At 41.2% G+C, this 13,760-nt stretch overlaps 1 protein-coding gene across 1 annotated transcript in view; it reads left to right on the forward strand.

The window, feature by feature from the left end:
* The window catches only part of DNAH6 (dynein axonemal heavy chain 6), a 301,941-nt gene that overhangs the window by 3,760 nt on the left and 284,421 nt on the right, over window positions 1-13,760 (forward strand). Inside the window, exons 2-3 of the mRNA XM_055400589.2 lie at window positions 4,403-4,579; window positions 9,411-9,673. Coding sequence (XP_055256564.2) covers window positions 4,403-4,579; window positions 9,411-9,673 — 440 coding nt within the window. The remainder of the gene's footprint in view (window positions 1-4,402; window positions 4,580-9,410; window positions 9,674-13,760) is intronic.

Consider the following 13,760-nt stretch of genomic DNA (forward strand, 5'->3'; position numbering starts at 1 on the left):
TATCTAGTTGGTGTTTGAAGGAGTGTTCCTATGTAGACTGTATTTTTGTGTAGTGGCTGGCTTTGGTCTGAATGCCAGCCACATCTATCCTGAGTGTGTTTGCTGTTTTCCCTTGATAGTAGCTGTGATAGTAGACATTGTGGTCTCCAGAGCTAGTGCTGGATGTTGGGTGAAGTCTCTTCTTTTCTCCATGGCTGTCATTGCCCTGTTAGGGAGGGGGTCTGTTCTCTAGTTATCGGAGTAGAAGCCCTGATGGTTGGGTTTAATCAGGATCCATTGCCCTTGAGTACATGAAATAAAATTTGTATTTTATGGCAAGACAAGAAGAATTGAAACATAAAAAATTCTCTGCCCTTTGTCCTTCTCTCCTTGCACCGCGCTTTGTGTATCTGCAATGTACATCAGTTAGACCTCTCTCAGAGGCAGGAATACCTCTTCAGCCATAAAAAGCAACATCTCCCAGAATCAACAAGACAGCTGCTTAAATGATAACATTCCTTCTTGATCTCATGCATGGTCACATGACCCACCGTGACAATACTTAGATCTGGATCATGTAAACTGCCAATAATATGTCATTTGATGTACATCTAATGTACATCTCTGTCTCAAAAACACTTATATAACTGTGCCTAGACTTCTAACAAGTAGACAAATTCTCAGAGCTTTCTGAGGTTTTCTGTCTGTGTTATAATCTTCAAATATGTCTTGAATAAAACTTTCCATTTCTTCATTAACCAACTGATTAATTTTTCATTTACAAGTGGATGCCCTGCCTCACAGAAGGTGACTGTTAAAGCAAGTGAGGCCCATATGGTCACAGTGGCCCTGTGGATGGCACGTGTAGGCAGCCATGGTTCTACCCAGAAGCAGCCCATGACCATGTCTCTTTGTGTGTTTGTCCCACATCTACTGTTGGTGTGGAGTGGGCTGGAACTGGGGCCAGGGTGCTGGTGGCTGCAGGAATCTAAGTGGTTTTGCTGCTCCCTGGGGCCTGGGCTGCCTCTTTGCTGACCTCTCCCAGAACTGTCCTCCCCAGGTCCAGCTCCAAACTGCAGTGTAGAGTGGGCAGGGCCAGAGTTCTGCTGCCAGAAATAAGCAAAACCTGTATATTCCTGCCTCTGGCATGCCTACCAGGGACTCAGAGTCTAGCTGCTGTGTGTTTCTGTGGCACCACTTAGTGTGCACGCTGACAAAATCCACAAGGACCAGACCTGCCCCCACCCTGTGTGTGCATGCAAAGGGACCCAAGGTTTGATCAGGATCACACGCTAGGCCTTCCAGGCTATCTCCCTGCAGGTAGATGGAGTCCTCTCCCAGGGAGTGTCTGTCCAAAACTTAGCTCTTTGCCTTGGTGAGCCTAGTATGGTGTGTACTTGGAATTGGGAAGTGTGGTATGGCAGCCATGACTAGCAGTGGTCTCTGTCTGCCCTGACAGCAAGTCAGCACACCCACACTCCTCCCAAGTCAAATTAGCCTTCTCCAGGCCCTCTATCTGTCCTAGTGGACCTCCTGGCAGGCCAGGGGGGTTCCCAGGGTGAGTGTCTGACCTTGTGGAACTTCTCTCCTTTATGGGTCCCTCCCAAGGGTGCCAGTTCCATCCAGCATGCCATTCCCACTCCCTCTTCTTTCTACCCTTTTACCTAGAGATCTTTCTTGCACCTTAGGTTGTGTAGATCTTCTGAAACTTTCCAACTGGTCTTTGGTGAGACTTGATCCACCTGTAGATGGATTTTTGATGTGTTTTTGGGGAGGTGAGCTCCATGCCCTTCTACTCCACCATCTTGATCAGCCTCCAACATTTTGTTTTTAAAAGCCCCAAAGTGGAAACAACCACAATGTCCATCAAGAGATGAATGAATAAATTGTGATGTTTCTACACTATCGGATACTACTCAGCCTAAAAAATAAATGAATTATGGATAAAACAACATAGAGGAATCTGAGCATAATTAATTATGCTGAAAGATGGTGGGCAAAAAATACATACTATTTTATTTCATTTACATAAAAGTCTGGAAAATGTAAATTAATGTATAATGATGCAAAGCAGATCAGTATTTGCCTAGGGAGGAGTATTTTAAAGGAACCTGAGAAGGCTCATGTTTGAGTTCTGTTCATTATCTTTACTGTTTCATATGTATAATTGGGTTGGCCAAAAACATCTTATGAAAAAACTAGAACATATATATAATATGACTTTCAAATTATGTCAACACATCAGTTTGGACACTTTAAATATGTACAGCTTGTGTGTGTGTTTGTGTGCTAATTGCTCAGTTATGTCCGACTCTTTGCAACCCCATGGGCTATAACCTGCCAGGCTCCTCTATCCATGGAACTCTCCAGGCATGAATACTGGAGTGGGTTGCCATTGCCTTCTCCAAAGTACAGCTTAATGTATGTATATTATATCTCAGGAAAGCTGTTACAATAATTTAAACTGTTAAAAAAATCACATTTCCCTGATTGTCTTATAATAATATTGTTTGCAAAGTCCTTGTTAAAATTTAGATCAAAATAAGATCTGTGCACTAACTAGTTGATATTTTTCTTCTAACTGGTTGATATTTCTCTTAAGTCTCTTGATTTATAAGTTCTCCATCAACTCTTTTATTTTTTCCTGGGAAAAAAATTTTAATTGGTAAAATTTGGTTATTTGCCTATATAGTCCCACAGTCTAGTTTTGTTGATTGCATCCCCACCATGGTAGCTAACCTATTTCTCTGGTTCTTATATTTCCTATATGTTGGTATTTAGGTCAAGAGTCTTGAGTTTGATTTTCTGGGTCTGAATACTTCCATACCAAGTGCAGTGTTCTTTGATTAAACTGGCATATAGAATCTGGTTGTCTCTCTTTTTTTTCTTCCAGCTATATTGAGATATAATAGACATAAAGTACTGTATAAGTTAGATATCAACAACATGGTGATTTGGCTTACATACATCATGAGATGTTTACCATGATAAGTTTAGTGAACAGCAATCATTTCATATAGATACACAATTTAATAAAAAAAATTTTCCTTGTAATGAGAACCCTTAGGACTCTCTTAACAACTTTCATATGTATTGCATCTATCATCTTGCACATTACATCCATAATACTTATTTATCTTATAACTGGAATTTTGTTTTATTTTATACACAATTTTTAAAGGTTACACTCCATTTACAATTATTAAAAAATATTGGCTCTATTTCCCATTTTGTAAAAATATATTCTTATAGCCTATCTTATACCCAATAGTTTATACCTCCCACTCCCCAACCTCTGTGTTGCCCCTTCAGCCCCACTGATAACTACTAGTTCTCAATATCTATGAGTCTGCTTCTTTTTTGTTATATTCACTAGTTTGTTGTATTTTTGGATTCCACATGTAAGTGATATCATGCAGAATTTGTCTTTCTGTCTGACTTAATTCACTTAGCATAGTACCCTCCAAGTTCACACATGTTGCTGCAAATGGCAAAATTCTATTCTTTCCCATGTCTGAGTAATACTCCATGGTATGTGTGTGTGTGTGTGTGTGTGTGTGTGTATTGATAGGCTGTTAGGTTGCTTCCATATCTTGGCTATTGTAAATAAAGCCTCAGTGAAAATAGGGTGTATATATCTTTTTGAATTACTGTTTTAATTTTCTTCAGATAAATACCCAGGAGTGGAATTGCTGGGTCATATGGTAGTTCTTTTTTGAATTTTTAAAAGAATCTCCATACTGTTTTCCATAGAGGCTGCACCAGTTTACATTCCCACCAGTAGTTTTCCCTTTTCTCTACATCTCAGCAACACTTATTATTTATTGTCTCTTTGACAACAGTCATTCTGACAGGTGTGAGGTGATATCTCACTGTAGTTTTGATTTGTACTGTCCTAACAATTAATGATACTGAGCATCTATTCATGAGCCTGTGGATCATCTGTACTTCCTCTTTGGAAATAAGTCTATTCATATTCTCTGCCCATTTAAAAAATCAGGTTGTTTGGTTTTGTGATGGTCTTCAGCCAGTTAAGGCTATAGAAAGTGAACAGTGACTTTTGGGTAAGGTGGGAGGAATGTATGATCCTTCCCACAGTAGCTATTTTAGTGAATGGTAGGGGGTTTGTATTGAACAATTAGTATGTCATTCCATGCTTCTGCTCTCTTTCTGTCATAGCATCACCCTTAGAAGTATTCATTGGTGTTTAAAAGGCAGAATTAATGGAAACTAAGTAAAAAAGTCTTACTAATGCACCAGGCCATGGACAGACTGGTGGTAGCTGCTATAATGATTGTGGCCTAGATAGGAAGTAGTCCTGGAAGGTGATCAATTTCCAACAGAGCCAGAACCCAAAGGTAGTTAAGAATAAGATCAGTTCACATTAATTTCTGAGATTAACATGACTCTTTATTTCCCAAAGCCAGTGCTAAAAGTCCACCAAGATCATAAGATGCCTGATTACATATATGAACAGAACCGAAAACGGTTAATCGCTTCTGGTGTCCTAAAACCTCTAAGAAGTCCTGAAGAAAAAACTTCTGCCAAATCTCTTGTTCAGTTTCATGAGCATGGAGAGGCTGTGAAAAAGAAAAAACAGGTGTAGTATTAAAGTGCTTCATTGGTTCTTTCAATTTTAGTTCCTATAGCAGTGGTAACCTGAGTTAGCATGAGTTAACCTTTTAACTCATAATGATAGTGGCAAAGTCATTTTCTATTTGGTTTCTATTAGGTTATATAATGGATTTGGGCAACATATCTCCCAGTTCTTCCTATTTAAGGGAAATTTGTCAAGTAGAGGTTAATACAACATTGTAAGTCAACTATGCAGGTGTGTTCAGCCACTTAAGTCATGTCTGACTCTTGTGACCTCATGGACTGTAGCCAGCCAGGCTCCCCTCTCCATGGGATTTCCCAGGAAATAATAGGATAAAATCATAAAGGAAAACTTTTAGCATCTGTACACTGTCTTCTGATGTTCTCTAGACGACATATTAAAATAATACATAATAGTGTTTTGAATGTTATTATAACTTTTATGAAATTTTCATCATTATTCCCCCAAATATTTGAAGACCTTGGTGAAGGGCAATAAAATAGAAACTGAACCAGCTAGAGAGACAACTTTTATAATTGATGAGCCTGGCTTTACATGAATTAGATATTTAACAAGAACAACAAAAAACAGAAATGGGAGAAAATATGGAGGACACACCTGCAATAAAAATACCAATAGAGCCAAGAATTCTCTGAGCTTTTTATTGAGAGGATCTTTCAGTGCTAGCTGTCTCTTTCAGGCTTTAGGCTGGATCGCTAGGAATGAAGAGTTGAGGACAAGCTGTGTCCTTGAGAATTATAGAATCTGGAGGTGGGAAATAGACAAGTAAACACTTAATCCTAGTAGAGTGTGATAAGAGCTCTCGCTGATCATTTAAAGAACAATATAATGGAAAACTGAACAGAATGGATGCTTATATCTGGTGGCCAGAGTGACCATTGGTGGAAGAAAAACTATCCTAAGGAACTGCACTAAACTCAGAGGAATGAGTGGAAAGTTAGCAAGGCAGATAAGATGGGACATCTGTGGACTTGAAAGCCAGCTGGAAGAAGGCTCACCCATGGGTTTGATTGAGGTCATCCTGAGAGAATATCACACAATAAATTGCATGAACGTGTGTGTGTGGTCAGTCGCTCAGTCGTTTCTGACTCTTTGTGACCCCATGGACTGTAGCCTGCCAGGCTCTTCTACCCATGGAATTCTCCAGGCAAGATTACTGGAGTGGGTTGCCATGCCCTCCTCCAGGGGATCTTCCTGATTCAGGGATCAAACCCACATTTCTTGCATCTCCTGCATTGGCAGGTGAAATCTTTACATGAAATTGTATAACTTTGATTAATTTGGTTTCTGTGAAGTAGAGAAAATGAGATATTTTAAGTGGGGCTGAGAAAGATCTGATTGTTAATTCATTTGATATAAAGTAGGTTGAATTTTAAAAAGAGAGAGATTATGCACACTATTATATATAGGAAGTATAAAAACAAGGTCCTACTGTGTAGCACAGGGAACTATATTCGATATTCTGTGATAAACCATAATGGGAAAGAATATGAAAAAGAATATATGTATGTTTAACTGAGGGCTTCCCTGATGGCACTAGTGATAAAGAACCCGCCTGCCAGTGCATGAGATATAAGAGACTCAGATTCAATCCCTGAGTGGGGAAGGTCCCCTGGAGGAGGTCATGGCAACCCACTCCAGTATTCTTGCCTGAAGAAACCCATGGACAGAGGAGCCTGGTGGGCTGCATTCCATAGGGTCACAAAGAGTTGGATGCAACTGAAGAGCTCTAGCATGCACACACATATGTATAACTGAATCACTTTGTTGTCCAGTAGAAGTTAATACAACATTGTAAATCAACTGTGCATGCGTGCTTAGCCACTTAAGTTGCGTCCGACTCTGCAACCCCGTAGACTGTAGCTGGCCAGGCTCCCCTGTCCATGGGATTTCCCAGGCAAGAATACTGGAGTGGGTTGCCATCTCCTTCTCCAGGGGATCTTCCCAACCCAGGGATTGAACCTGCATCTCCTGCACTGGCAGGCAGATTCTTTACCCCTGAGCCACCATGGAAGCCCCCCGAATCAACTACAAAAACAATTTTTTTAATTAGAAAAATTTAAGAGAGATTTAGTGCACATCTGGAATGAAGGAAACAACTGAAAAGGAATACGTTAAGGGTCATGTTTGGGTGTAACTGTAAGTGAAGAATTCAGGAAAGAGAGCTTGAAGGGAAATGTGGAAAAAGTGGGGGTATTTCATTTAAAAGAAGGATAATTATTTTGAAAAATAATTATTTTTCTCGGTATTGATTTCTCAGAATGAGTTTAGAGGGGATATGTAGCAAGGAGGATTTCCTGGGAGATGAAGGAAGGAAAGAAGGAAGGGAGGGAGGGAATAAATGAGGAAGGGCGGAGGGAGGGAGGAAAGTTAAAGGGTTTGCTTCTGGTAATTAAAGAAGATTGATTATCAGTTGGAGAAGGAAATGGCAACCCACTGCAATACTCTTGCCTGGAAAATTCGATGGACAGAGGAACCTGGCGGGCTACAGTCCATGGGGTCTTTTCGCAAAGAGTCAGCCACGACTGAGCGCATGAGCACATTATCAGTTGGACTGGGCATCCATCATAGAGGAGTATGACGGCTCTTCATTTTATCTCCCTTCCCCAGCCCCTGCAAAATCCAAACTTGTGTGACTGTTTAAACTGAATGACATCTTCACACTGAGTTACATAATTAGAAATAAAATGTAACTAGGTAGGCCTATTGTTGAAGAAATCTTTCACTTAGAATGCAGTATACTTTTTTAAGGGATATAATAAAGAAAATAAGAACATTTCCTGTTAAAGTATTAGCACTCTTGTCTCATAAAAAAAGTTGATCACAGCTCATGTTGAACGGTTGGGACAAAGCAATGTGTATTTTCTCTGGTTCTGGCATCTGGTTTGGCCTCTTCTTTTACATAAGAAAAGAGTGCCTTTTCTGTTATCCTTGGTCAGTAAGTGAAAGAAGCACGTTTTATCTTTTGAGTTCAAAGATGTATGTCCTTTAGCTCTGAACTTCCCAGGATTCTCTTCTGAAACTCCTACTCAGTGGGGTATTTAATCAGAGATGGAGAATAATGACCTCTATGAATACACATCTTTTGGGGAGGTTGTTCCTGGGGGCTTATGGTAATAACTCTCCTGTGGAAATGGCAGCTTCTACTAACTATGCTAATAGACAATAAAGATGTCATTTATATATGAACCTCAATTGTTCATCAAAGTGGGTCTGCAGTGGTGAGTCTTTTATCTTAAAGCCAGTCAGTCCTGTCAGAGAGACGAAGGGACGACTGTTGGAGTTGATGTCACATTCCCTCAAACACAGTCATCAACCTCCTCCTCAGGAAGAGAGGATTTGTGACGTTGTCCCAAAGGAGCAGGAGCAAAGGAGCGGGGGGCGGGGGGGGGGCGGTGTGGAACTGAGGGCAGACAGTGGGACCCAGGAATTGGAGCAAAGCTCAACAGTATAAGCCTTGTGGGCTACCGTCCATGGGGTTGCAAAGAGTCAGACATAATTGAACGCGTATGCACGCACTTAAGTATGTGAAAGTGGTGGGGCTTGGGCTTGGGGCTCCACTTGTGGTCAAGGACCAGCGGCATCACATTTCTTGGGAGCAAGTGAGAAATGCAGAATCTCAGGCTCTGCAGCAACCCCCCCCGCCCCGCCAGACACTGGCTGGCAAATCTGCATTTGAACAGAAAGCCCCGGGGAAATTCTCATGCACACTGACCTGTGAGAAGCACCGACTCCAGAAAAGCAACTGTAAGTTAGTTAGATATCTCCTTCTCTAAGGCTATGACACATTGATTCCCAATACTCAACGTACTAACCCTACACAGTCACTAAAAAATAATTTATCATGAGTTATGATGACAGTGGTCCAAGATGTCACTCACAGGAGAACATCATGGTCGTCAGAAGGAAGAGGATGTTGAAGGGAAAGGCCATGGTCAGGGGAGATGCAGAGCAGCTGAGCAAGGGGAGTGCTGGGCTCCCATGAATACCAGGAAGCTGGGAGCATTTTGTTGTGAGAAACACTGAAAAAGGAAGGGGAGAACGCAATGGGAGTCGTCGCTGGGGCGGTTTGTGAGAGGAGGACAGATATTTGGGTAGGGGTACTGACAGGGATCTATCACTGCCAAATGATAATTAGAAATTTTTCAGTTAAAAAATGCTTGCCTTTAAGCCCTAGACATAGGTAGTGTGGTAATTAGTCCTGGAGGTTAATAGTTGTCACTTATATATGTAGGTCCCCCCCCCCCCCCGCCCAAAGCTCATGTTTTTTTATTTTTAAAATAATTTTGTTTATTTACTTATTGGCTGTGCTGGGTCTTCGTTGCCACTCGGGCTTTCCTCTAATTGTGGCAAGCAGGGGCTACTCTTTGTTGCAGTGTGACCACTTTTCTTGCGGTGGCTTCTCTTGTTGTGGAGTACAGGCGCTAGGGTGTGCTGGCTTCAGTGGTTGGGGCTCAGTAGTTGCGGTTCCTGGTCTCTAGAGCGCAGGCTCAGTAGTTTTGTCTATCAAAGTCTGTTGCTCCGCTACAGTCTGGAATCTTCCCGGACCAGGGACGGAACCCCACCCATGTCTCCTGCGTTGGCAGGCAGGTTCTTTATCCCTGAGTCACTAGGGAAGCCCCTATTTCTTAAGTTAATTTTTATTGGAATATGGTTGCAAAGCAGAAATAGAAACACAGATATAAGAGAACAAATGTATGGACACCGAGAGATGAAGAGGGAAGTGGGATAAATTGGGGGATTGGGATTGACATATATACACTTGATACTATGTATTAAAAAACTCACTTTTTGAAAAATTGGCTTTGTTTAGATCCAGTGGCCCTCTGCTGACTCGTTGTCTCCCTCTCCTGCTAAACTGTCACGAACCAGCATTGGAAGAAGAGGCCTCTACGAGACTAGTACCTCAGCTTACCCTAAGTACTATTTCCATGACCGGGAAGAAGTCATTAAAGCCAACATTCGAGATCCCTTGCAGATCGTTAAAATAATCCGTGAAAACGAACACATCGGATTTCTTTATATGATCTCCGCAGTGCCAAGATCTTCCATTGAATACGATACATATAATCTGAAGTGAGTTATCTTTTATGAAGCAATTTATTTAGCAGTAAAAATTACAAATAAGGTTGCAAGTGTTATCCATAATCAATTGGGTATTAATGATTTACAGGATAAATTACAATTTTGGTTATCATCCAATGACGAATCTTAATCACAACAGTTTTACTTACTTTGCCCATTTATCTTTACTTATAGACTTTTTTATGGAGTGGTATACTGCTGTGCTTCTTACATGTTCAGTTCAGTCGCTCAGTCGTGTCCGACTCTTTGCGACCCCATGAATCACTTCCAGGCCTCCCTGTCCATCACCAACTCCCGGAGTTCACTCAAACTCATGTCCATCGAGTCGGTGATGCCATCCAGCCATCTCATTCTCTGTCGTCCCCTTCTCCTCCCGCCCCCAATCCTTCCCAGCATCAGAGTCTTTTCCAGTGAGTCAACTCGTCGCATGAGGTGGCCAAAGTATTGGAGTTTCATCTTATATGTTATATTAATATAATACAATTTTCTTTAATCAGTATTACAATTTTCATATTTTGTGATTCCTGAGAAAAGAAGAGGGCATGCATTTAAAAATAGGTGATACATGATTTTTTTTACTTGTCATTTCAGCTTTCCTTAATAGAGTAGAAATAAAGTTTTTAAAAGTAAAATGAATGATAATTTCAGGTATTTATATAGATTAATAGTACACACACACTCACATATATTCTCTACTGTTACTAAACACACATTTGTTGTTGAAATAATTTGAAGAGTCACCCAAATGTGAGTCTCTGAATTGATTTAAAGTTGAGCACAACAGGCAAATAGGGCTTAAAAGTGATGCCAGCCTTCCACTATGGTTGTTTGTATACGTGTGTGCTAAGTCACTTCAGTCGTGTCAGACTCTTTGTGGCCCTATACACTGTAGCCCTCCAGGCTCCTCCCACTGGAGTGGGTTGCCATGCCCTTCTCCAGGGGATCTTCCCACCTAGGGATCGAACCCACATCTCTTATGTCTCCTGCATGGGAAGGCAGGTTCTTTACCACTAGCGCCACCTGGGAAGCCCATGGTTGTTTAGTTGAAATGAATACAGTTGTTGAGATGGTCTTTCCTTGAAGGTGATTGTAGTTGAGCTTTGCCACTAAATTCTTTGAGCTACCTTCCCCAGTCTCTGCTGAACAGGGAGATAAAAGTTTCCTCTAGAAGTTCTCTTCCTTACTCAGCACTTTGGTTTTTTTTTTTTTTTTTTTTTGCTTTTTAGAGGTTTTTGTTCGTTTTGGGAGGTTTATTTGGTCACGCCCCATGATGTGTGGGATCTTAGTTTCCCCACCAATGTTGTTTTAGTTCCTGAAAGATGATGCTGTGAAAGTGCTGCACTCAATATACCAGCAAATTTGGAAAACTCAGCAGTGGCCACAGGGCTGGAAAAGGTCAGTCTTCATTCCAGTCCCAAAGAAAGGCAATGCCAAAGAATGCTCAAACTACCACACAACTGCACTCATCTCACACGCTAGTAAAGTCATGCTCAAAATTCTCCAAGCCAGGCTTCAGCAATATGTGAACCATGAACTTTCAGATGTTCAAGCAGGTTTTAGAAAAGGCAGAGGCACCAGAGATCAAATTGCCAACATCCGCTGGATCATGGAAAAAGCAAGAGAGTTCCAGAAAAACATCTATTTCTGCTTCATTGACTATGCCAAAGCCTTTGACTGTGTGGATCACAATAAACTGTGGAACATTCTGAAAGAGATGGGAATACCAGACCACCTGACCTACCTCTTGAGAAATATGTATGCAGGTCAGGAAGCAACAGTTAGAACTGGACATGGAACAACAGACTGGTTCCAAATAGGAAAAGGAGTACGTCAAGGTTGTATATTGTCACCCTGCTTATTTAATTTATATGCAGAGTACATCATGAGGAACGCTGGGCTGGAAGAAGCACAAGCTGGAATCAAGATTGCTGGGAGAAATATCAATAACCTCAGATATGCAGATGACACCACCCTTATGGCAGAAAGTGAAGAGGAATGATGAAAGTGAAAGTGGAGAGTGAGAAAGTTGACTTGAAGCTCAACATTCAGAAAACAAAGATCATAGCATCTGGTCCCATCATTTCATGGGAAATAGATGGGGAAACAGTGGAAACAGTGTCAGACTTTATTTTTTTGGGCTCCAAAATCACTGCAGATGCTGTTTACAGCCATGAAATTAAAAGACGCTTACTCCTTGGAAGGAAAGTTATGACCAACCTAGATAGCATATTAAAAAGCAGAGACATTACTTTGCCAACAAAGGTCCATCTAGTCAAGGCTATGGTTTTTCCAGTGATGATGTGTGGATGTGAGAGTTGGACAGTGAAGAAAGCTGAACACCGAAGAATTGATGCTTTTGAACTGTGGTGCTGGAGAAGACTCTTGAGAGTCCCTAGGACTTCAAGGAGAGCCAACCAGTCCATTCTAGAGGAGATCAATCCTGGGTGTTCATTGGAAGGATTGATGCTAAAACTGAAAGTCCAATACTTTGGCCACCTCATGCAATGAGTTGACTCACTGGAAAAGAGTCTGATGCTGGGAGGGATTGGGGGCGGGAGGAGAAGGGGATGACAGAGAATGAGATGGCTGGATGGCATCACCGACTCAGTGGACATGAGTTTGAGTGAACTCCGGGAGTTGGTGCTGGACAGGGAGGCCTGGCGTGCTGTGATTCATGGGGTCACAAAGAGTCGGACATGACTGAGTGACTGAACTGAACTGAACTGAACTGAATACAGCAGCATGAATCAGCTACGTGTATATATATGCTTTTCTTAAAATAATAGGCATACTTGTTTTTTTTAAGATGGCAGAATTTTCATACAATGGAATATAAAGCCAAAATCCCTTTAAAAGTATTGTTATTCCACCAGTACCTTACTATTTTTTTTTCCAGTTTTTTGTAAGTTTTTGGAGAAGAGGTTATGAATCTTAAACACTGACTCAGAAAAAAACAGTTTGTTTGCTAATCTTTACAAATACCTCTTTTTTGTGTGTTTATTTATTTTACTTTACAATATTGTATTGGTTTTGCCATACATTGACTTGAATCCGCCATGGGTGTACATGTGTTCTCCATCCTGAACCCCCCTCCCACCTCCCTCCCACCCCATCCCTCTGGATCATCCCAGCGCACCAGCCCCAAGCACCCTGTCTCATGCATCAAACCTGCACTGGTGATTCATTTCACATATGATAATTTACATGTTTCAATGCCATTCTCCCATATCATCCCACCCTCGCCCTCTCCCACAGAGTCCAAAAGACTGTTCTATACATCTGTGTCTCTTTTGCTGTCTTGTACACAGGGTTATCATTACCATCTTTCTAAATTCCATATATATGCGTTAGTATACTGTATTGGTGTTTTTCTTTCTGGTTTACTTCACTGTGTATAGGCTCCAGTTTCATCCACCTCATTAAGACTGATTCAAATGTGTTCTTTTTAATGGCTGAGTACTATTCCATTGTGTATATGTACCATAGCTTTCTTATCCATTCGTCTGCTGATGGAGATCTAGGTTGCTTCCATGTCCTGGCTATTATAAACAGTGCTGCAAAGAACATTGGGGTACACGTATCTTTTTCAATTCTGGTTTCCTCGGTGTGTATGCCCAGCAGTGGGATTGCTGGGTCGTATGGCAGTTCTGTTTCCAGTTTTTTAAGGAATCTCCACACTGTTCTCCATAGTGGCTGTACTAGTTTGCATTCCCACCAACAGTGTAAGAGGATTCCCTTTTCTCCACACCCTCTCTGGCATTTATTGCTTGTAGACTTTTGGATAGCAGCCATTATGACTGGTGTGAAATGGTACCTCATTGTGGTTTGGATTTGCATTTCTCTGATTATGAGTGATATTGAGCATCTTTTCATGTGTTTGTTAGACATCTATATGTCTTCTTTGGAGAAATGTCTGTTTAGTTCTTTGGCCCACTTCTTGATTGGGTCTTTTATTTTTCTGGAATTGAGCTGCAGGGGTTGCTTGTATATTTTTTAGATTAATTCCTTGTCTGTTGCTTCATTTGCTAATATTTTCTCCAATTCTGAAGGCTGTCTTTTCACCTTGCTTATAGTTTCC

The sequence above is a fragment of the Moschus berezovskii genome, chromosome 11 (assembly GCF_049115385.1).
Source record: "Moschus berezovskii isolate FMDL1 chromosome 11, NW_MosBer_1.0, whole genome shotgun sequence".
Classification (NCBI taxonomy): domain Eukaryota; kingdom Metazoa; phylum Chordata; class Mammalia; order Artiodactyla; family Moschidae; genus Moschus; species Moschus berezovskii.